This window comes from Bos indicus, chromosome 15, assembly GCF_029378745.1.
Source record: "Bos indicus isolate NIAB-ARS_2022 breed Sahiwal x Tharparkar chromosome 15, NIAB-ARS_B.indTharparkar_mat_pri_1.0, whole genome shotgun sequence".
Classification (NCBI taxonomy): domain Eukaryota; kingdom Metazoa; phylum Chordata; class Mammalia; order Artiodactyla; family Bovidae; genus Bos; species Bos indicus.
In genome coordinates this window covers 78,696,257-78,721,741 of record NC_091774.1, presented here as the reverse complement: position 1 = coordinate 78,721,741, position 25,485 = coordinate 78,696,257, and the positions used below count along the sequence as shown (strand labels likewise).

At 36.8% G+C, this 25,485-nt stretch overlaps 2 protein-coding genes and 1 pseudogene across 2 annotated transcripts; all 3 read right to left on the bottom strand.

The window, feature by feature from the left end:
• Window positions 1-270: 270 nt before the first annotated feature.
• LOC139187390 (olfactory receptor 4A47-like) lies at window positions 271-5,205 on the bottom strand. Its single transcript, XM_070804264.1, has one exon. It carries the CDS (start codon window positions 3,553-3,555, stop codon window positions 2,626-2,628), a length of 930 nt encoding a protein of 309 aa, XP_070660365.1. The 5' UTR covers window positions 3,556-5,205; the 3' UTR covers window positions 271-2,625.
• Window positions 5,206-12,206: 7,001 nt separating this feature from the next.
• Window positions 12,207-17,662, bottom strand: LOC109569065 (olfactory receptor 4A47-like; annotated as a pseudogene).
• Window positions 13,952-25,205, bottom strand: LOC109569230 (olfactory receptor 4A47-like). The gene is made up of 2 exons (XM_070804253.1): window positions 24,945-25,205; window positions 13,952-23,720 (listed from the first exon to the last, which is right to left on the bottom strand). The coding sequence occupies exon 2, from the start codon at window positions 23,674-23,676 to the stop codon at window positions 22,729-22,731; it is 948 nt and encodes a 315-aa protein (XP_070660354.1). The 5' UTR covers window positions 23,677-23,720; window positions 24,945-25,205; the 3' UTR covers window positions 13,952-22,728.
• Window positions 25,206-25,485: the final 280 nt, after the last annotated feature.

Below are 25,485 nucleotides of genomic sequence, written 5' to 3'. Positions count from 1 at the left end.
TTGAAAAATTAAATGCAAAAAAAAAATTGAAGAATTTTTTGGTGCAAATGAAATGAGAAAATTCTTCCTAAGCAAGATAAATTTTTTTTAATTTAATATAAGCTACAAAAAATTTTACATGCAAAAATAATTCTACATAGAATAAAAAGTTAAAAACATATAGCCAGAAAACATTAACTATATATACAATGTAAAGAGATCATTTCTTTTGCTTAAAATTCTCTCATAAAAATCAAAAATTGAATGAATCAGATTAAAGTGGAGTCACAAAGAGTAGGACGCAGCTGAGCAGCTAAGCACAAATAAATACAAATCAAATTAAACATGTAGGAAGATACTCAAACTCAATTATATCAAAAGGTTTGCAGTTAAAGTAAAAAGTAAATTTAATCAGACGTGATAAATGTTTATCAGGTACTGGTCATTGAGAATGTGGTCAAGAAAATTCACATGGACTATGGGGCTGCACAGAATTGGACACGACTGAAACGACTTAGCAGCAGCAGCAGCAGCATGGGCAGGACAGTAGTTGTTAGTGGGGCTTTCTTGATGGTTCAGTGAATAAAGAAGACACAAAGGACACAGGTTCGATTCCTGAGTGAAGATCCTCTGGAGGAGGAAATGGCAACCCATTTCAGTATTCTTGCCTGAAAAATCCCAAGAACAGAGAAGCCTGGCAGGCTACAGTCCATGGAGTCACAAAGAGTAGGACACAGCTGAGCAGCTAAGCACAGACACAGTAGCTGTTAGTACAACCTCAAGAGCAATAGTTTGGAGTGAAGTAAGTCAGAAAGAGAAAAACAAACATAGTATATTAACGTTTCTATATGGAATCTAGAAAAATGGTGTTGATGAACCTATTTGCAGGAAAGAAATGGAGACGCAGATATAGAGATGGGAGTCGTGGACACAGTAGGGGAAGGAAAGAGTGAGATAAACAGAGAAAGTAGCATCGGCATATATACATTTCCTTGTGTAAAACAGATAATGTGAGAAGTTTCTATATAACACAGGGAGCCCAGCTTGGCACTCTGTGGTGACCTACAGGGGTGGAGTCGGGGGAGGAGAGGGAGGCTCAAGATGGAGGTGGTGCTGGTTCAGCCACTACGTCGTGTCCTACTCTTGCGACCCCATGGTCTGTAGCCTATCAGGCTCCTCTGTTCATGGGACTCTCCAGGCAAGAATTCTGGAGTGGGTTGCCATTTCCTTCTCCAGGGGATCTTCCCAACCCAGGAATCAAACCCAGGTCTCCTGCATTGCAGGCAGATCCTTTACTGACTGAGCTATGAGGGAAGGTGACATATGTATAATTAAATCTGATTTGGGCTGTTATATGGCAGAAACCAACACAATATTATAAAGCAATTTTCCTCCAATTAAAAATTAATTTTAAAAAAGAGGATTATAGTTTGGCAATAAATATCAATATCAGCATTTTAAATGCATATACTACTTGACCATTGAATCAAATGTAATATCAACAATTCCACACCTAGGAACTTATATTTGCACATACTCTAAAACATACATTTATTGGAAATATAACTGTCATAGAAAAGTTTGGGGCTGTCATGAAAGGAATGGACATATTAATTTTGATACAAATTTATGAAGAGTGTTTTGCAAAATGAGAAAATTTAAGAAATATATATGGACTGGCATGGAAATATCTTTAAGATATTGCATAGCAAAAGCAAGTGATACATATATAGAAAGAAACAAATACATATACATATAGAGAATACACTTGCATCTGCAAAGATTATTACTAGATGAAAATTAAGAAACAAATTTAGGGTCAACCTCTGAGAATGAGGACTGAAAGAAGCTGAGAGAAAAATAGAAAATTCATTTTACATTTCACCCATATTGTTTGGATTTCCTTGTGGCTCAGATGGTAAAGAAACCGCCTGAAATACGGGAGACCTGGGTTTCACCCGTGGGTTGGGAGGATCCCCTGGAAAAGTCAATGGCAATCCACTCCAGTATTCTTGCCTATAGAATTCACGGGCAGAAGAGCCTGGTGGACTAGAGTCCACAGGGTTGCAAAGAGTCAGACACTACTGAGTGACTACACTTTCGTAGCATTTAGTTTTCACTTATGCTATTTATTATTATCTATTTTACTTCAGCTTCATTGTAAACACTAAAAGTACAAACGTAAAAGTGCTGTGTAATGCAAATGAAATACAGTAAAGGCAAGCCGTGTATAATTATGTATTTTAAACTGTATAAGTAAAAATGTTAACTTAAATGACAAGATGCTAAATAAAAATTACACTGTCTCTGAAAAAGAATAAAAAATGTAAATGCATAAGTTGGTGAAAAATCAGTATAACTATGAACAATTTACTCGCTAATTCATTACATATTAATTCCTTGCTGTGTAGGCATTACACCATTATAGGTACACTGATAAACAAGATAATGAATTCTAGTAGGTAGGTAATTATATATTATAATTATACCCTGTTATTATACCCTGGTTGTTTAATTGTAATCTTTAATTATAATTAACATAAACTCTTTGAAAAAGAGAAATCACAACAAATTTTAAAATGACTTCTGCATTCCAAGAAAATGAACCATGATGTCAAATGACTCCCTTCATGATGGATGATGCATTTATTTAATATGGGATATGATGTTTCTTTTCCAGAGCTTCTTCATAGCATAAATTAACTCAGAATTTCTTAGACTGTAGATTAATGGGTTCAGCATAGGGGTTATGACTGTATAGAACACGCTCAATGATTTATCAATGTAGAAGGTCTTAGCAGGTCTTACATATATGAAAATACAGGGAACAAAGAAGCAGACAACCACAGTGATGTGGGAACCACAGGTCTGGAGGGCTTTCCGCCTCCCTTCCTGACTCAGGTTCTTCAGAGAGTGCAGGATGACTCCATAGGAGAAGAGCAAGAGCAGAAACACTATAGTGCAGATCAGTCCTCCATTGGCCACAACTAAGATGCCAATGACATAGGTGTCAGTACAGACAAGTTCCAATAAGGGGTACATGTCACACATAAAGTGATCAATGACATTTGGACCACAGAATGGGAGCCCATAAATAGTGCTAAGTTGAATTACTGAATGCAGAAAACCTCCAACCCAGGACACCACTAGCAACCCAACACACACCCTCTGCTTCATGATCACCAAGTAATGCAAGGGCTTACAGATGGCCACATAGCGGTCATAGGCCATCACCAGCAGAAGGAAGACCCCTGATCCAGAAAAAAGGTGCTCTGTAAATAGCTGGGTCATGCAAGATTTAAAGGTTATGGTTTTTTCTCCAAAGAACAAGTCTGAGATCAATCTGGGGGTAATAGAAGAGGAATAAGCAATATCCATACATGATAAGCAAGCAAGAAAAAAGTACATTGGTGTGTTCAGGGTCTTACTGACAGCTACAGTGACTATAATTAGAAAATTGCCCACCACAGTCAAAAGGTAGACAAACAGGAACATAAACAAAAGTACTTTCTCCTCCTTTGGATTCTGTGTGAGTCCCAGGAGAACAAAGTAGGTTACATTGTTTCTTGATTCCATCTAATCTGAACAGGAGCTGACTTCATACAGTAGAAGCAACTTACCTACAAAACAAGGAGGGGAAGATAAAGGGGTAAAATGCTAAAATGTATAAGAAATTTTTTTTCCATTTGTTGAAAGAATGAGTATAGAACAACTATTTGTGTCCAATGTGTCATGGACATTTTTATTATTATCAGGTTGAAGGCAGAGTTTCTTTCCTTCAGTGCTATGACACATAACGAGAAATCAACCGATTCCAGACCCACGCTATTAGTGCCATTAAATGAATATTCAAACAGTGCTAAGAGTCATACTACAGGAGTATATCAAATAGGTATGACAGAAGACTTTCCAGAGGAAGCAAAGCTTCAGCTGAGTGTAAAAAAGAATTGAATGAATAAAAAAAATAAGGAGGAGAAATCCAAAAAGTCCAAAATTTATAAAGCCACAAAAGTCTAATACCTGAGGCCCACTTGAGGTAATTTACATAATCAATGTGGGTAGATCAGACTGTGAGGAAGTTCCCTGTACTGAATTGTCTTAGACCTCACTGACACTTCTTAGGTTTTTAGATGGTTATTTCCCTTTTCCTGACAATTAAATACTACAGCAGTAATTTTGTGTCTCCAACCCCTACCTCTCCTCTTAATTTGAAAACTTGGATATGCAACATCTCTAATTTTGACATCCAAGTGAATAGTAATTTAGTATTTAAAAACTTTTGAAATGTCCATAATAACCATAAGCATTTTCTATACAAAATTTAAAGAGGTGTTCCCTATTTATCTCATTAAATGCTGTCTTTAGTATTCTTGCCTGGAAAATACCATGGACAGAGGAGCCTGGTAGACTACAGTCCATGGGGTCGCAAAGAGTCGGACACGACTGAGCAACTTCACTTCACTTTCACTTTATCATGTTATCGTTCGGACAAAAAATTGCTGTACTCTTCATTCATTTGTTACTCTCATAAAACTTTAATAAATCCTATTCACTCTACTATGAAAATATATCAGAAATTTGATCATTTCCTACTTCTTAATTTCTTCCTGGTCCACAGCAATAGATGCCTATCAAGTCTCTCCATGTTTATTCTAGCCTCCAAGAATCAGTTCTCCTGAAGCAGCCCAAATGACATCACGCTACTGCTCAAAATTCCTAGAGTATAATCTAATCATACTCATAGAAGAGGAATAAGCAATATCCATACATGATAAGCAAGCAAGAAAAAAGTACACTGGTGTGTTCAGGGTCTTACTGACAGCTACAGTGACTATAATTAGAAAATTGCCCACCACAGTCAAAACATAGACAAACAGGAACATAAACAAAAGTATTTCCCCCTCCTTTTAATACTGACAGTAACAAGAACTGTAACCCTCTTTTTACAGTTGAAGAAACTAATGCTAGAAGATCTCATTCATTTTCCCGAAATCACACATTTCTAAGGGACATACCTAGAACTGAATCTAAGTTTGATGGATTTCAAAGTAATTAAATTTCTTACATAATAAAGACAATCCCCAATAATGAGCCTGGTTCCCACTATCTACTGCTAATCTTACCTTGTGGAGGCTTGTTCAGAATCTAAGGGTGACTTAAATTTACACACAAACACTTGAAATTATTTTTCATCCAATTTAACAACAGAGGACAAAAGGTCACCTTATTACTTGAGGACACATTTCATTTTATTTAACTCTCAGTCAATTTTCTCCATGGAGTCTTCTGATTATTCAGAGGCACATTTTTATGTGCTGTGTTGAGTTTTCCAAAAGAATTCTATGGTGCACACCTAGAAAAACAAAAGCTTACCACATTAGGAAATTTATCAAAATGACCAGCAAATCTTACATATACATAGAATAAATCAACTGGTTATTTGGCAGGGAAGTTTTCACAAGTAACATCTTTCCTACTAACTTCAACAAGAAAAATAATATTTGACTGTCTAGCCCTTTTCATTCTGTCATATTAACATGACCAGACTTGTTGACTGAGATTTTGAAAGACATTCTCATTTTTTTTTTTTGTCATGCTTTAAGTCTATAAAAGGGCCACCTGAAAAATTGATTCCAGTTACTAAGTGGATAACATCTTCTTCTTATTAGGGGGGAAGATTATGGGATATTTCATCCCTTTCAGCCACAATCATCATTGAGTCTTAGAATTGGAATTTGTCCAAGACTGATTCTTGTTTAATTAATCACTTGGATTTCCCCTAGAGTTTTTTTTTTTTTTTTTATCTATAGGCAAAGTCACAAAAATAATATCAAAAAAGTACAATACCCAAAACAAAACAGCTTTAGAATCTTTAAGAGGCTAAAGTCAATCAAAAATAATAAAACATCTGTCCCAGTGCACTTATTTGTTATTTCTTTCCCCACCTGCCATTGCAAGATTTTCTTTCCTTTTGTTTAGTACTCAATTTAATCACCTTAATTTGGTTAGATATATGAAAATTATATCAAAAAAACACAATTAAATGTATTAAAATTTTAGATATAATAGCTAATTATCCAATTATTATCATTTTTTTTTTGAAGTCTGGGCACCTCTGTCATGTCAGCAACTGTCCTCTGAGTGAGGACACAGGGATGAGTGAAACCTGGGAGAGCACATGAAGGTTTCTTCCTGCCTGGATCTTCTTTCTTAGAGCCAGACAATAAAGTATGAGACAACTTGACAAAGTAGCTGCAGTCTTATTCACTGCTTATAAGAATTAGAATACTGTGAAAAAAGATAAGAAGTAGAGTTCTACTGTGGAAAGCGTACAGATGACCTTTCTTCAAAGGTGATGTTTAAGCTGAGATTAAAAGGATAGCGAGTGGCTACCATCAGAAGCACTGTTACAGAAACTAAAACTAAATGAAATTAATGAATAAAACTATCTCACTTCAGAGAAAACAAGAGCTATACTTAGAAAACTCTAAAATTTTCACAGGAATTTTTATGGCAGTACTATGTTAAAAAGGACCAGAGAATATATGCCCTCTTGTCTTATTCCATATTTTAATGGAAAAGCTTTCAACCTTTCATGTAGAGAAAGGTATTAGCTGTGGATCTGTAATATATGGATTTTATTAAGTCAAGGTACTTTCTATTTCCAACTTGTTGAGAGATTTCTATGAAATGATAACTGAATTTCTATCTGATCATGGACAACCCAAGGAGACTTTAAGAAAATAATTTCACTTACAAAAGTATCAAAAAAAAGAATAAAATAAAGTCTTACACTCTGAAAACTACAAAATATTGCTGAGAGATATATAGAACACACACACATATACGAGAAGATGCTTATAAGCTGGGCTATTCAACAATTCAGTTCAGTTCAGTCACTCAGTCATGTCCAACTCTTTGCAACCCCATGAATCCCAGCACGCCAGGCCTCCCTGTCCATCAACAACTGCCGGAGTCTACCCAAACCCATGTTCATTGAGTTGGTGATGCCATCCAGCCATCTCATCCTCTGTTGTCCCCTTCTCCTCCTGCTCCTAATCCCTCCCAGCATCAGGGTCTTCTCAAATGAGTCAGCTCTTCGCATCAGGTGGCCAAAGGATTGGAGTTTCAGCTTCAACATCAGTCCTTCCAATGAACACCCAGAACTGATCTACTTTAGGATGGACTGGTTGGATCTCCTGCAGTCCAAGAAACTCTCACGGGTCTTCTCCAACACCACAGTTTAAAAGCATCAATTCTTCGGCGCTCAGCTTTCTTCACATCCAACTCTCACATCCATAAAAACCATAGCTTTGACTAGACAGACCTTTGTTGACAAAGTAATGTCTCTGCTTTTTAATATGTTGTCTATGTTGGTCATAACTTTCCTTCCAAGTAGTAAGCGTCTTTTAATTTCATGGCTGCAATCACCATCTGCAGTGATTTTGGAGCCCCCCAAAATAAAGTCAGCCACTCTTTCCTCTGTTTCCCCATCTATTTGCCATGAAGGGATGGGACCAGATGCCATGATCTTCGTTTTCTGAATGTTGAGCTTTAAGCTAACTTTTTCACTCTCTTTACTTTCATCAATAGGCTTTTTAGTTCTTCTTTATTTTCTGCCATAAGGGTAGTGTCATCTGAATATCTGAGATTATTGATATTTTTCCCAGAAATCTTGATTCCATCTTGTGCTTCTTCCAGCCCAGCGTTTCTCATGATGTACACTGCATATAAGTTCAATAAGCAGGGTGACAATATACAGCCTTGACATACTGCTTTTCCTATTTGGAACCAGTCTGTTGTTTCATGTCCAGTTCTAACTGTTGCTTCCTGACTTGCATATAGGTTTCTTAAGAGGCAGGTCAGGTGGTCTGGTATTCTCATCTCTTTCAGAATTTTCCCCAGTTTATTGTGATCCACACAGTCAAAGGCTTTGGCATAGTCAATAAAGCAGAAATAGATGGTTTTCTGACACTCTCTTGCTTTTTCAATGATCCAGTAGATGTTGGCAATTTGATCTCTGGTTCCTCTGCCTTTTCTGAAACCAGCTTGAACATCTGGTTCATAAGTCATGTATTGCTGAAGCCTGACTTGGAATATTTTGAGCATTACTTAATAATACCTCGTGATTCAGTGCAATTCCTATCATAACCAAAAAATCTTTTTTGCAGTAACAGAAAAATCCATGCTAAAATTCATAAGGAATCTCAAGGACTCCAAATTGTCAAAACAATCTAGAAAAGAAGATTGGGAGTCTCATACCTCCTGATTATAAAATATATTATGCAAATCTATGGTAATGACAGCCCCAGCATTGAAATAAAGATGCACGATGGACTAATGGAGTAAAACAGATAGTTTAGAAATAAATCTTCCTATATGTATTTAGATAATGTTCAACAAGTGTCCCAAGCATTTTATGGGGAAAAGAAATTATAATAAGTGTTTAAAAGGCAATCACCAAAAACCAGAAATGGTATGATTCCACTTCCATGAGGCACTTAAAGCAGTCAAATTCATAGGCAGAAAATAGCAGTGAGCGAAAATGAAGGATTTTGTTTAATGGCTGTGGAATTTCAGTTTGGAAAGTTGAAAAAGTTTTGGAGATGGATGGTGGTGATGTTTGCATAACAATGTGAATTAACTTAGTGCTACTCTGAAATGGTAAAAATTGTAAATTTTGTTATGCATATTTCACCACAATTTTTAAAGTAAATATAAGAACTAAGGTGACCTCATTAACTGGTTTATGATGTGAACATAAACTATAGCACAATAGCCCAAAGTATATGTAAAGATCATTGGCTTCAAATAAACCAAGGTAATCTTTCTAATCAATAGCAAATTGACAAATAGTCAATCAATAGCAAAACTACTAAATTAAAATCTCTATTTTTAATATTTACTTTGTATTGGAATATAGCTGATTAACAATGTGTTAGTTAAGGTGTACAGCAAGGTGATTCAGGTATACACGTATTTTTATCTATCCTTTTCCAAATTCTTTTCCCATTTAGGTTACTACAGGATGTTGAGCAGAGCTTCCTGTACTACACAGTAAGTCCTTGCTGGATGTCAATTTTAAATATAGTAGTCTGTATATGCTAATTCCAAAGTTTTATCTAATCAATGCAACAAATATTGAGTACCTCCTGTGGGCCAGGCATTGTTTAAGTTCTCAGGATGAATCAATAAAGAAAGTAGACAAAAAAGAAGAAGAAGAAGAAAGAAAGAAGGAGAAAGAAGGAACAAAAACACAAACTCTTTATTTTGGAGTTTCAAACTCAGATTTTAAAAGCAAGTTATCAAACACTGTTGAAGGATTTTGTGCTCCTCCGGACTTCAGATTGTCTGGTTTTGCAGAGGAAAGATGAGATTTTACAATAGGAAACTTCCTTGCCTACAAAGCAATGAGAATTTGCACTACAGATTAGACCAAAACTCCACCTTGCAAATAGAGGTACCAAAGTTACTGATGAAACACTGAGTGGGATGGGTTTACCCTCAAAGTGACAGGGAGTAATTTATGCTACATGGATCAGCGATATGTTAAATAGAAGTTGCAGTGAGTCATAATAAAACAGGTTGGTGCAAACATTATTGTGGTTTCAGACTGTGACTATTAAATCAACATATTGATAAGTAGGCTCAAACATCTTTATTAATCAAAACAGGAAGCATTGTAATCAACACATTTTTGCCAATGAGAAATACATTTATTTATTCCTGTATGTAAAAATCTGGGCTTGGGGAGTCCACAAACTCTTGGAAAGCATTTTCTGCCTCCTACTGGTTGTGGAAGTGTTTTCCCTGCAAAAGTCGTTGAAGGGATATGCTTGAAGAAGTGGTAGTCAGCTGGCAAGAGGTCAGGCTGAATATGGCAGATGAGGTAAAACTTAGACCAGTTCATTCAACTTTTGAAAAACTGTATGTGTGAGGTGCACTCGGTCATTATCCTGGAGAAGAACTGGGCCCCTTCTGTTGACCAATACCGGCTGTAGGCATTGCAGTTTTTGGTGCATCCCATTGATTTGCTGGGACTTCTCTAGTGGCTCAGACAGTAGAGAATCTGCCTGCAATGCAGAAGACCCAGGTTCAATCCCTGGGTTGGGAAGATACCCTGGAGAAGGGAATAGCAACCCACTCCAGTCTTCTTGCCTCAAGAATCCCATGGACAGGGGAACCTGGCAGGCTACAGTCCTTGGGATTGCAGTCGGACAGAGCTGAGCGACTTTCATTTCATTTCACTTCACTTCATTGATTTGCTGAGCATACTTCTCAGATGTAATGATTTCACTGGGATTCAGAAAGCTGTAGTGGATCAGAGCAGAAGCAGAAGCAGACCAACAGTGACCATGTCTTTTTTTTTTTTTTTTTGGTGCAAGTTTGGCTTTGGGAAGTGCTTTGGAGCTTCTCTTTAGTCCAACCACTGAGCTGGTTGTTGCAGTTGTCATATAAAATTCACTTTTTGTCGCAGGTCACAATTTGATGGAGAAATGGTTCATTGTTGTTGTACAGAGTAAGAAAAGATGACACTTTGAAGCAACAATTTTTTATTATTGGTCAGTTGATAAAGCATCCAAGTATTGAAGTTTTTCACCTTTCCAGTTTGCTTTAAACACTGCATGACAATATAACAGTTGATTTTGATCTTCCACAACTTCTTGTGTAATTATAAGAGGATCAGCTTTGATGATTGCTTTCAATTGATCTCTGTCAGCTTCCGATGGCCAGCCGCTAAGCTGCTTCTCCGCTGGAGGAGTTACCGTTGGGCTCATAATCTGTGGCTTTTAATTATTTACTTATTTTTCCTACCTATTATGTTGCCCTCTGTGCTTCCAAGGCTTGCCACAGACTCGGCAGTGAGAGTGTTTTCTGGTGTTTGGAAACCTCTCTTTTTAAGACTCCCTTCCTGGGATGGATATTATCTGCTTGATTTCTTTTTATATATATATATATATATATATATAATTTTTTATTTTTTATTATTATTATTATTTTTACTTTACAATATTGTATTGGTTTTGCCATACATCAACATGCATCCGCCATGGGTGTACACGTGTTACCCATCCTGAACTCCCTCCCAATACCATCCCTCTGGATGATGAAACTGGAGCCTATTATACAGAGTGAAGTAAGCCAGAAAGAAAAACACCAATACAGTATACTAACACATATATATATGGAATTTAGAAAGATGGTAATGACAACCCTGTATGCAAGACAGCAAAAGAGACACAGATGTATAGAACAGTCTTTTGGACTCTGTGGGGGAGGGGGGATGATTTGGGAGAATAGCATTGAAACATGTATAATATCATATAAGAAATGAATTGCCAGTCCAGGTTTGATGCAGGATATAGGATGCTTGGGGCTGGTGCACTGGGATGACCCAGAGGGATGGTACGGGGAGGATTGGGAACACGTGTACACCCGTGGCGGATTCATGTTGATGTATGGCAAAACCAATACAATATTGTAAAGTAAAAAAAAAATAAATTAAAATTAAAATTAAAAAAAAAAGAAATAGCAAAAAAAAAATTCTATGCCTAGGAACTCATAATTGCACAATTCAAAAACATATTTATTGGAAAATTATTTCTCATAGAGACATTTAGGAACCAAATGAAGAGGAATGGACATGTCAATTTTAGTATAAATCTATACAGAGTATTGTGTAGCTTAAGAAAAGTTAAGGGATATTATAGATTGATAATAGAAATATTTTTCATATGTCAGATACCAAAAGCAAGTGTTACGTATATAGAAAGAAGCAAATATACATTGGTTAATATATTTTGTTTCAAAGATTATTGGTGGTAGTGATTTAGTCGCTAAGTCTTATCTGACTCTGTGCAACCCCATGAACTATAACCCACCAGGTTCCTCTCTCCATGTGATTTCCCAAGCAAGAATACTAGAGTGGATTGCCATTTCCTCCTCCAGGAGATCTTGAATCAGGGATCAGAATCAGGGATTGAAACCAGGTCTCCTGTGTTGCAGGCAGGTTCTTTCCTGACTGAGCCACCAATTAAGCCATCAATTAAGAAACAAACTTAGGGCTAAATTCTGAGCATGAGGACTAGAAAATACTGAGAGAAAAATAGGGAATTTATTTGACATTGCATCCCAGTTTACTTGGTTTTCCTTTATACTATTTATTAATATCTTTTTTCAATTTCAATTTTTCTTATAAAGTTAAAGCATTAAATTAAACATTTTGTGAATAATGCAACTTAAATATAGTAAAGAAAGCAACTTATATAAAATTAAATATATAAAATTGTATATATAAAAATGTTCCAATTAAATGACACAAATCTATATAAAAAGTATCCTGTCTCTGAAAAAGAGTAAAAAAGATAAATACATGAATTGATTAAATTTCAGGGTGACTATATAATAGTTAAAATTCTATATAAAAAGTTTAAAAGTTAACTATATATAAACCTAAAAATCAGTAAAACTGATAATAATTTCTTAATTCATTTTAAATTACTGTTCTTGACATTTAGTCATATCCAGCTCTTCATGAACCCATGGACTGCAGTGCACCAAGCTTCCTTGTCCTTCACTGTCTCCTAGACTTTGCTCAAATTCATGGCCATTGAGTTGGTGATGCCATCCAGCCATCTCATGCTCTGTCACCCCTTTCTCCACCTGTGCTCAATCTTTCCCAGCATCAGGGATTTTTCCAATGAGTCAACTCTTCCCATCAGGTGGCCAAAGTATTGGAGCTTCAGCTTTAGCATCAGTTATTCCAATGAATAGTCAGGGTTGATTTCTCTTAGGATTGACTAGTATGACCTCCTCACATTTCAAAGGACTTTCAAGAGTCTTTGGCAGCACCACAGTTTAAAAGCATCAGTTCTTCTGTGTTCAGCCTTCTGTATGGTCCACATCTCATATCCATATATGACTATTGGAAAAACTATGCATTGACATATGGACTTCTGTTGGCAAAGTGATGTCTCTATTTTTTAAAATATATTACTAATTCCTAGATATATAGGCATTACCTCTTTCTAGGTACAGTAATAAACAAGAAATTATAGACCTTATATCCTAGTAGGTAGGTAAACTGTTAATAATAGCATAGCTGTATTAATTGCAAACATTCATATAATTATCACAAAGTCTCTGAAGAAAGGGAAATCAGAATCAAATTTTAAAATTACTTTTGTAATCTAAGTAAATGAACCCCGATGTCAAATGGCTCCCTTTATGGTAGATGATGCACTTATTTACTATCAGATATGGTGTTCCTTTGCCAGAGCTTCTTCATAGCATTAGTCAACTCAGAATTTCTTAGACTGTAGATTAATGGGTTCAGCATGGGGGTTATGACTGTATAGAACACGCTCACAGATTTGTCAGTGGGGAAGGTCTTAGCAGGTCTTGCCTTAATGAAAATACAAGGAACAAAGAAGCAACCACAGTGATGTGGGAACCACAGGTCTGGAGGGCTTTCTGCCTCCCTTCCTGACTCAGGTTCTTCAGAGAGTGCAGGATGACTCCATAGGAGATGAGCAAGAGCAGAAACACAATAGTGCAGATCAGCCCCCCATTGGATGCAACTAAGAGGTCAGTGACATAGGTGTCAGTACAGACGAGTTTCAGTAAAGGGTACATGTCACAAATATAGTGATCAATGACATTCGGGCCACAGAATGGGAGCCCATAAATAGTGTTAAGTTGAATTATTGAGTGCAGAAAACCTCCAAACCAGGACATCAGCAGCAGCACAACACACACCCTCTGCCTCATGATCACCAAGTAATGCAAGGGCTTACAGATGGCCACATGGCGGTCACAGGCCATCACCAGCAGAAGGAAGACCCCTGATCCAGCAAAAAGGTGCTCTGCAAACAGCTGAGTCATGCAAGATTCAAAGGATATGTTTTTTCCCCCAAAGAATAAGTCTGAAATCAATCTGGGGGTAATAGAAGAATAAGTGACATCCATAAATGATAAGCTAGCAAGAAAAAAGTACATCGGTGAGTTCAGGGTCTTACTGACAGTTACAGTAATGATAATGAGAAAGTTGCCCAGTACAGTCAAAATGTAAAAGACCAGGAACATAACAAAAAGGACTTTTTGCTATTGCTCCTTGGTTCCATCTAGTTCTTACAAGAGCTGAGTTTGTGTATTAGAAGCAGTTTGCATATAAAACAAGGTGGGGGGTGGGGAGAATTAAATGTTTAATTTTTTAATATATCCATTCAAGAGAAGATTGTGAATGGCATACATTTTGGGTCCAATATGTCAAGAACATTCTAATTACCAGCTTGAAAAAGCCTTGGAACTTTACCCTCAGTGATGTGACACATAATAAGGAATCAGGCAATTTCAGCCATTGCGTGAATATTCACACAGTGCTAAGAATCACAGCATAGGTGCATATCAAACTAGAATCAGAGAAGACTTCCCAACGGAGTCAATGCTTCAGCTGAGTTTTGTTTTGTTTTGTTTTGTTTTGTTTTTAATGAGAGGATAAAAAAAGATGGGAAGAGAATTCCATGAAAAGGAGCATCGTTTATAAAGTCACAAATGTGTAACACCTCTTAAGGTAATTTGCATAATCAATGTGAGTAGACAAAACTATGAATAGAAGATCCCTGTCTTGAATTATCTCAGACCTCATTGATACGTCTTAGGTCTTCAGGTGGATATTTCCCTTTTCCTGACCAATAAATGCTGCAGCAGTCTAATTTTGTGTCTCCAGCCCTTCTGTCTCCCTTAATTTTCAAATTTGCATGTGCAACATCTCTAGTTTTTGACATCCAGTTGACTGGCAATTTAGTATTTATAAAACTAGCTTTTAAATTTTCCATGAAAAACAGAAGCAGTTCCTATACAAAATTTAAAGAGGCATTCCCTATTTATCTCATTAAATACTATCATTTTCCATGCTGTTGTCCTGACAAAAAAATTGCCGTCCTCTGCACTTGATACTCTCATAAAACTTTATTAAATCCTGTTGTCTCCACTTTCAAAATATATCACTAATTTTTCATTCCCTTCTTAATTTTTTCCTGGTCTTCTGCAGTACCCTCCTACCAAGTTTTTTTGTGTTTATTCTCAAAAAATTGGTTCTCCTAAAGCAGCTCAAATTGTCTTTTTAAGTTTTATTCTGATGATATCACTCTATTGCTCAAAACTGCTACAGTATATTCCAATTATGCACTCATAGTCTAATGTATCACATTTAATATTTACAATAATAAGAAATGCAATTGCCATTTTATAATTGAAGAATCTAATACTCAGAACATACCATTTATTTTCCCAAAATCACACATTTCTAAGTGATATATCTAGAAATGAATGTACATTTGTTTGACTTCAAAGCAATTTAGTTTCTTACATAAAGAAAGTCATACAATTGTGAGCCTGGTTCTCATTATTTTCTGTTAGTCTTACCTTGTGGAGGTTTGTTCAGAATCTAAGGATGATTTGAAGTTATTCATAAACACTTGAAATTGTTTTTCATCCAGTTTGATGACAGAGGCCAAATGCTGCCTTATTACTTGAGTTTATTTCATTTGGCAATCTGTCCTTTTCCTCCACTGAGTCTTCTGATTATTCAGAAGTTCATTTTTATATAAAATATACATTATTTGAAAGGAGTTCCATGGCACACAGAAAAAAATAGTTTATCACATCAGGAAATGTATCAAAATGACCAGCAAATCCTCCATATTCATAGAAAACATAGATATCAACTAGCCATTTCCTAGGGAAGTTTTTCACAACTTATTTCCTACTAACATCAAAACGAAAAATAGCGTTTGAATGTTTAGCTCTTCTCACACTCACGTTAACATGGACAGACTAGTTGACTTCAGATTTCGAAAGACTGTTGAGATTTTTTTGTCATGCTTTAAGTGTAAGAAATGACCTCCTGAAAAATGTATGACAATCACTAAGTGGATAGCATCTTCTCCCTGTTAAGGGTGAGATTATGGAATATTTCATCCCTTCCAGCTGAATTTATCATGGAGTCTTGGAATTGGAATGTGTCGAAGACTGATTCTTGCTTTAATTAATACACTGGAATTTTCCACAAAGTTGTTAAAGAACATCTAGAGGTAAAGATATTATTAGACCAAATTTCATATTAAATATCATAATGGCGCAACATGGAAAAATAGCTTTAGAATCATTATGAGACAATTGCCAATCAAGAATAAAATCACCCCAATCATTTTGTCCCAGTGAACTTCTTTGTTATATATTTCCTGCACCTGGCAGAGGAAGATTTTCCATTCTTCTATTTACTACTCAATATTCTCAGCTTGGGAATAAGTAGTTCATGATCCGAGCCACAGTAAACTCCCAGTCTTGCTTTTTCTGACTATATAGAGAAAAAAAAATTCTTAAATTTTAAATTTAAATTAAATTTTAATTTTAAAAATTCTTAAGTAGAAGAAGGTAGGGAAACCACAGGATCACTCAGTTATGACCTAAATCAAATCTCTTATGATTATACAGTGGACGTGACAAATAGATTCAAAGGATTAGATCTGATAGAGTGCCTGAAGAATTATGGACAGAGGTTCATGATACTATACAGGAAGCAGTGATCAAGACCATCCCCAAGAAAAAGAAATGCAAAAAAAAAAAAAAAGGCAAAATGGTTGTCTAAGGAGGCCTTACAAATAACTGAGTAAAGAAGAGCAGCTAAAAGCAAAGGAGAAAAGGAAAGATATACCTATTTGAATGCAGAGTTCCAAAGGATAGCAAGGAGCGATAAGAAAGCCTTCTTCAGTGATCAATGCAAAGAAGTAGAGAAAAGCAATAGAATGGGAAAGACTAGAGATCTCTTCAAGAAAATTAGAGATACCAAGGGAGTATTTCATGCAAAGATGGGCACAATAAAGGACAGAAATGGTATGGACCTAACAGAGTCAGAAGATATTAAGAAGAGGTGGCAAGAATACACAGAAGAACTATACAAAAATGATCTTCATGACCCAGATAATCATGATGATTTTGTGATCACTCACCTAGAGCCAGACATCCTGGAATGTGAAGTCAAGTGGGCCTTAGAAAGCATCACTACGAACAAAGCTAGTGGAGGTGATGGGATTCCAGCTAAGCTATTTCAAATCCAAAAATCTGATTCTGTTAAAGTGCTGCACTCATATGCCAGCTATTTGGACAACTCAGCAGTGGCCACAGGACTGGAAAAGGTCAGCTTTCATTCCAATCCCAAAGAAAGGCAATGCCAAGGAATATTCAAACTACCGCCCAATCCACTCATCTCACATGCTAGCAAAGTCATGCTCAAAATTCTCCAGGCCAGGCTTCAACAGTATGTGAACAGAGAACTTCCAGATGTTCAAACTGGATTTAGGAAAGGCAGAGGAACAAGAGATCAAATTGCCAACATGCGTTGAATCACTGAAAAAGCAAGAGAGTTCCAGAAAAACATCTACTTCTGCTTTATTGACCATGCCAAAGCCTTTGACTGTGTGGATCACAACAAACTGCGGGAAATTCTTAACAGATGGGATGCCAGACCATCTTACGGGTCTCCTTAGAAATCTGTATGCAGCTCAAGAAGTAACAGCTGGAACCGGACATGGAACAACGAACTGGGTCAAACTGCAAAAGGAGTGAGTCAAGGCTGTATATTGTCACTCTGTTTATTTACCTTAAATGCAGAGTACACCATGCGAAATGCTGGGTTGGATGAAGCACAAGCTGGAATCAAGATTGCCGGGAGAAATATCAATAACCTCCGATATGTAGATGACACCACCCTTATGGCAGAAAGCAAAGAATTAAAGAGCCTCTTGATGATAGTGAAAGAGAAAAGGGAAAAAGCTGGCTATAGCTCTACATTCAGAAAACAAAGGTCATGGCATTCGGTCACATCACTTCATGGCAAATATATTGGGAAACAATGGAAACAATGACAGACTTTATTTTCCTGGGCTCCAAAATCACTGCAGATGGTGACTGCAGCCATGAAATCAAAAGACACTTGCTTCTTGGAAGAAAAACTATGACCAACCTAGACAGCATATTAAAAAGCAGAGACATTACTTTGCAAAGGTCCATCTAGTCAAAGCTATGGTTTTTCCAATAGTCATGTATGGATGTGAGAGTTGGACTATAAAGAAAGCTGAGTGCAGAAGAACTGACGCCTTTGAACTATGGTGTTGGAGAAGACTCTTGAGAGTTCCTTGAACTGCACAGAGATCCAGTCCATCCTAAAGGAAATAAATCCTGAATATTAACTGGAAGGACTGAGGCTGAAGCTCCAATACTTTGGCCACCTGATGTGAAGAACTGACTCATTTGAAATGATCCTGATGCTGGTAAATATTCAAGGCGGGAGGAGAAGGGGACAGAGGATGAGATGGTTGAATGGTATCACCAACTTGACGGACATGAATTTGAGTGAGCTTTGGGATATGTTGATGGACAATGAAGGCTGGATTGCTACAGTCCATGGGGTGGCAATGAGTTGGACATGACTGAATGACTGAACTGAACTGAACTTATTCTCAGCTTAAAATTTTGTTAGAGATATAAAATTATATCAGAAAATGCAACTAAATGTGTTAGCATTTTAGAGATAACAGCTAATTATTTATCCAATTATTAATTTTTAAAAGGTTAAGACACCTGTGTTATGCCAGCAATTGTACGTTGAGTGAGAGCCCAGCAATTTCTAAAATCGGTTGGAAAATCATGCAAAATTTTTCTCCTGCATGGATGTTATTTATTTATGATTCAGATAATAAAGAAAGAAACAGTTTAATAAAGTAGTTTTATTCTTTTCACTACTTATAAGTTAAGAAATAGGGTAGCGTGACAGAAAATAAGAGGGAAAATTCTACTATGGATAATATAACCAGAGATTATTTTTCTTAAAAGGATATGTTTAAGATGATATTGAAAGGATAGAAAACAAATACCATCAGAAGCACTGTTACAGAAATGATACCAAGGAACAAAGCAGAACAGATTCAGAGATGCAGAGAACAAACTTATGGTTGTCAGTGGAGAACAATGTGGGAGAGATAGTTGGGAAGACTGAGATCTACATGTTCAAACCACTTCATTTAAAGTGGATAACCAACAGGGTCCCACTGTACAGCACGGGAAGCTCTGTTCAGTGTTATGTGGCAGTCCGAATGAGAAAGGAGTTTGGGGAGAATGGATACGTGGTTTCGTGACTGGGTCCCTTTGCTGTCCACCTGAAGCTATCACAACACTGTTCATGGCTGTGCCTTCATTTTCAGTCACTTCAGTCACATCCAGTTTCTTAAGAACCATGGACTATAGCCCACCAGGCTCCTCTGTCCACGGCATTATCCAAGCAAGAATACTAGAGTGGGTTGCCATGTCATCAAGGAATCTTCCTAACCCAAGAATTGAACACTTGTCTTCTGAGTCTCCTGCATTGCAGGTGGATTCTTTACCACTGAGCCACTGGTGACACTCATTAATTGGCTATACACCAATATAAAATAAAAAAGGTTTTAAATAAAGAAGCACTATTACAGAAAGTAAAACTCAATTTAAAAAGTGAGATAATTAATAAAATTATCTTACTCTCAGAGTTGACAGGAGCTATACTTAGAAAACTCTAAAATTTTCACAAGAATTTTTATGGCAATACTATGGTAAAAGGGGTTTGTGAGAGTGCCCTCTTCATGCATATTTTAATGGGGAAGTTTTCAATCTTTCAAAGTTGAGGATGATGTTAGCTGTGATCTGTAAATATATGAACTTTATTATGTCAAGGTACACTCCTTCTATTTCCAATTTGTTGAGATTTTATGTGAAATGATGTCGAATATCTATACTATCATGAACAACCCAGGAGAAATAAAGAAAATAATTCCACCTACAAGCACGTCATAAAGAATAAAATAGTTAAGAAAAAACATAACCAAGGAGACAAAAATCTTGTAAGGTGAAAACTGCAATATGTTACTCAGAGAACACACACCCATATATGGAAATAATTTTATAAATTGGGTTATTTAATAGCATTAAGATATTAATATGACTGTAACTGACCTACAGATTCAGTGCAATCCTTATCAAAACCCCAAAAAATGTTTTTAGCAGAAATAGAAAAATTCATGCCAAGACTCATAAGAAATCTCAAGGATTTTGCAAGTCAGTCTTGAAAAGGAAAGAGAAAGTGGTCAGTCTAATATTCCCTGATTCTACAACATTACACAAAACAATGGTAGTCACAGCACCAGTTTTTGAATAAAGACAGACAACAAACCAATGGAATTAAGAGAGTCTAGAAATAAACCTTTTATATGTGCTTAGATAATTTTCAACAAGGGTTCCAACAGCATTTAATGGGGAAAGGATATTACACTGAGTGAAAAAAGGCAATCAAAAAAAAAAATGATTCCACTTTACATGAGGCACTTAAAGTGGTCAAGTTCGCAGAAAGTAGAATGCTGATTGCCTGGGGCTCACTGCGTGGAAATGGGAAATCTTATTTAATAGCTGTGGAATTTCAGTTTGGGAAGCTGGAAATGTTCTGCCGATGATAGACAGTGATATCGTTTGCATAACAGGGTGAATTAATGCCCCTTTAATATGGTTAAAATAAAAAATTTTGTTATGTATATTTGACCACAATTTTTAAAATAAGTTTAAGAACTAAGGTAATAGGAGCTTTCCCGGTGGCTCGGTGGTAAATAATCTGCCCGCAATGCAGGAGACTCAGGAGACACGGGTTCAATTTCTGGGTTGGGAAGATCCCCTGGAGGAGGGCAGGTCAACCCACTCCAGTATTCTTGCCTGGAGAACCCCATGGACAGAAGAGTCTGGTGGGCAACTGTCCACAAAGAGTCAGACTAGACTGAAGAGACTTGGCATGAACACACACCACTTCTGAGGAGCCTGGAGCAAAAAGCAGAGAGTCTGGAGAAAAGTAGGGTACTGTGCATGCCCCCTGCACACAACACCACCTAAGGAGTTTGTCTTCCTACCCCCTGCTGCAGCGGGGACCACAACAAAGTCTCGCCTGAATTTCTTGTCTGGTCTGTAATCAATTTCTATTGATTAAGGAGGTCAAGAACCCTGGGTAGTAACAAGGACACCAACCCAGAAACTCTGGGACCTTTAACCACTCAGACAACACAAGCTCTGGGGCCCCTGGGCCCGCAGCCAGGGACGCTGGCACTTGGCTCCACCCCCAGTGGGCTAGCCCTAGCCCCAGGTCCTGGTCTCACCCACCAGTGGGCAAGCATCAGCCCAGGACCCACTGAGCCAAAGCCCCACCCACCAGACCGTGGCCCTGATGCCAGCCCAGTCAATCCCAGCCCACTCACCAGCAGGCCAGCACCACCCGGGACACCCTGGCCTGACCATTCTACCAACCAGCAAAATGACACCAGCTCCAGGGCACCTTGCTCTGTGACTAGCCAGAAAGATATCCATTATGTGTACAATAGCCAAAAGTGTCATTTCTTTATTAGACAATTATTTCATAAAAATCAGCATGGAAAGGATCAACAATTAAATGAATAGATAAAAGAGAGTAACAAACAATTCTAGGGAAAAAAATACAAATTATATCAAACAAGTGAAAAGATGTCCAAACCCAATTATATCAAAAGGACTTGTGGTAAATTATAAAACCAAATTTCAAATAAATTTAATCTGATTATCATATGCCATCAGTATTTATCAGGACTGATTTTGAGAATGTGGACAAAAATATTCTCACGGACTGTGGACAGGAGTGTAGCTGTTTGTACAACTTCAAAGATGGAAATAGCTATGACCATCAATATTTTAACTAAATGTATTACCTGAGCATTGACTCAGACACAACACATATATCAACAACTTCACTTCCAGGAGCTCATACTTGCACACATTCAAAAATATATTTTTATTTCAAAATTACTTTTCATAGAGAAAGTTTAGGAACAACATGAAAAAGAATGGAAACAATTTCAGTGTGTCTCTATAAAGGAGTATGATGTAGTATGGGAAAAATTAAGGATTAGATCTAAATGAACTACTAGGAAAATACTTCGCAGATGTTACTAAAAGTGCAAAGTTTACCTACACAGAAAAAAAAAATACATGTATTTAAATACAATTGCTTTTACATAGATTATTACCAGATGGATCTTAAGAAATAGAGTGCTCCTGCAGAAGTGGACTAGAAAATATATTGAGAGATAAATAGGAAATGTATTCTACACTTTCTCCCATTTTGTATGATTTGCATTTTTACTATTTATTATTATCTATTTCACTTCAATTGTTTAAAAAAAATTAGGGTTACATGAAAAGTTTTGAGTATAATGCAACTGAACTTTTATAAAGAACACAGAGTATATAGCATTAAATACTTTAAATAGCATAATAAAAAGAATAACTTAAAAGACAAGAATCTAACCAAAAATAAATACTGTCTCGAAAAAATTAAAAAAGAAAAAATGCATAAATGGGTTAAAAATTGGTGTAACTATATAAAATTTCCTCACTAATCTGTTACATGATATTGGCTCCTTCAATATAAGCCTTACATCTTTCCAGGTACAGTGATAACAAAATATTACAGACCTTACATTCTACCATGGAGAGGAACTATTCATGTTATTAACAGCACAGTTGTATGGTTATAGTATAACTTTTTGTATTATAATTATAAATTCTTTGAAGAAAAAGAAATCAGCATCAGATTTGAGAAAGCTACTGAATTCCGAGGAAGTGGTCTCTGATGTCAAATGACCCCCTTCATGGTGGATGATGCACTTTTTTACCATAAAATGCCGTGTTCCTTCTCCAAAGCTTATTCATGGCATTTGTCATCTCTGAGTTTCTCAGAGTGTAGATTAATGGATTCAGCATGGGGGTTATGACTGTATAAAACACACTTAATGATTTGTCAATAGGGAAGGTCTTAGCAGGTCTCACATACATGAAAATGCAGGGAACAAAGAAGCAGACAACCACAGTGATGTGGGAACCACAAGTCTGGAGGGCTTTCCGCCTCCCCTCCTGACTCAGGTTCTTCAGAGAGTGCAGGATGACTCCATAGGAGACGAGCAAGAGCAGAAACACTATAGTGCAGATTAGTCCTCCATTTGCCGCTACTAAGAGGCCAATGACATAGGTGTCAGTACAGACGAGTTTCAATAGAGGGTACATGTCACAGAAAAAATGATCAATGACATTCGGGCCACAGAATGGGAGCCCAAAAATAATGCTAAGTTGAACAATTGAGTGCAGAAAACCTCCAACCCAGGACACCACCAGCAGCACAACACACACCCTCTGCCTCATGATCACCAAGTAATGCAAGGGCTTGCAGATGGCCACATAGCGGTCACAGGCCATCACCAGCAGAAGGAAGACCTCTGATCCACCAAAGAAATGCCCTGTAAACAGCTGGGTCATACAGGATAGGAAGGATATGGTATTTTTCCCCACGAACAAGCTTAAAATCAGTTTGGGAGAAATAGATGAGGAATAAATGACATCCATAAATGATAAGCTAGCAAGAAAAAAGTACATTGGTGAGTTCAGGGTCTTACTAAATGTTACAGTCACCACAATAAGCATGTTGCCCAACATGGTCAAAATGTAGAAGAACAAGAACATAACAAAAAGGACTTTCTGCTCCTTGGGATTCTGTGTGAGGCCCAGGAGAACAAAGTGAGTCACATTTCTTCTTGGTTCCATCTATTCCTTATAGGTGCTGACTTCAGATATGAGGAACAGTTTACCTATAAATCAAATCAAAAAATTAAAAACATCTTTACATGGCTTATAAGCTTAATGTACTTTATTCACTCAATGTGTTAAACCTGATATTAGGATCATAAAGTCAAACAAGAATGTTTCCCTATTCTCAGTGATTAGATGTATAATGAGGGGTCAGACTATACCAACTAATTTTATAAGTGTCACTACAAATATATTCATGGATAAGGGTTCACATTTCCAGAATATCTATAATCAACTCTGGATCTGGGAAGGTTTCTCAAAGAAAACAATACTTCCGCTGAGTTTTAGAGGAAAAATAAGATAATAGTGGATAAATAGGGAATTCCACGAAAAGATGAACCAGGTATAAAATCACAAAAGTGAAAAATTTAAGTAAAGAATCACTTAAGGTAACTTACACATTCAAAGTGGGAAATTTAGTAATAAACATGTATGCAACTATCTAATTGACATATCCAAACAGATATCAATTTAATATTTATTTAAATAAATTTTAATCATACTTATTAAATTTATTAAACACGTTTTCAATATTCCACAATTAACCTACTCCTTCCTAAATGTTCTCCATCTCATTATGTGGTAGAGAATAGTTTAATAAAAGGAAGTATTAACATTGTAAGAATATTTATCATTTTTATGCCAAACTATATGTTAGATATTATCTCCATGCTTGGACTTCTCAGATGGCTCAGTGGTAAAGAATCTCCCTCCAAGCAGGAGACAGGGGTTCAACTCCTGGGTTGGGAAGATCCCTTGGAGAAGGAAAGGGCAAGCCACCCCAATATTCTTGCCTCGGAAATCCAATGGACAGAGGAGCCTGGTGGGCTACAGTCCATGGGGTGGCAAAGATTTAGATATGACTTAGGGATAAACAAATCTCCATGCTTACACTGATGTTTCATATCTCCATATGTATAAGTGCATGTACTCTGTGCACTTATAAAGTCACATTTAATGTATAAAATTTAGTCTTCACAGTAAGAAATATTAACTTCATTTTTTTAAAGAAACAGGCTTATAATATTTGATTTTCTCAAAATCATACATTTTTCAGTGAGAGAAACTGAATTTTAAACTAGTTCACTTCAAAATCTTGTGATTCCAGGAAAAGGTTTTCAACTTTTCAATTCTTATAAGTCCAAGTTTGCGATTTCCTACATAGTAAATAAATTTACACAACTGAAAAATCTGGCATCTTCTATCAACTGTTATAAATTTACCTTTTGGATTCCTGTTCACAGCCAGCAAGTCGCCTTTTCAACTATCTTGTAAAGACATAGAAATGTCTTCAATCCAGTGTGAACACCAAACACAAAACTCTGCATTATTCCTAAAAATATATTTGATTTCACATGACTATGTCAGCCCATTTTCTTCACAGAATCTTCTAAATATTTCATAAAATTGTTATTACTCACATTGTAGAAATGTTTTAAAAGAATTCCCCCAAAATTCCATATTGCTGCTGCTGCTGCTGCTAAGTCACTCAGTCGTGTCCGACTCTGTGCGACCCCATAGACGGCAGCCCACCAGGCTCCCCCATCCCTGGGATTCTCCAGGCAAGAACACTGGAGTGGGTTGCCATTTCCTTCTCCAATGCATGAAAGTGAAAACTGAAAGTGAAGTCGCTCAGTCGTGTCTGACTCTTTGTGACCCCATGGACTGCAGCCTACCAGGCTCCTCCGCCCATGGGGTTTTCCACGCAAGAGTACTGGAGTGGGTTGCCATTGCCTTCTCTGTATTAACTGCTAGGCCTGCTTA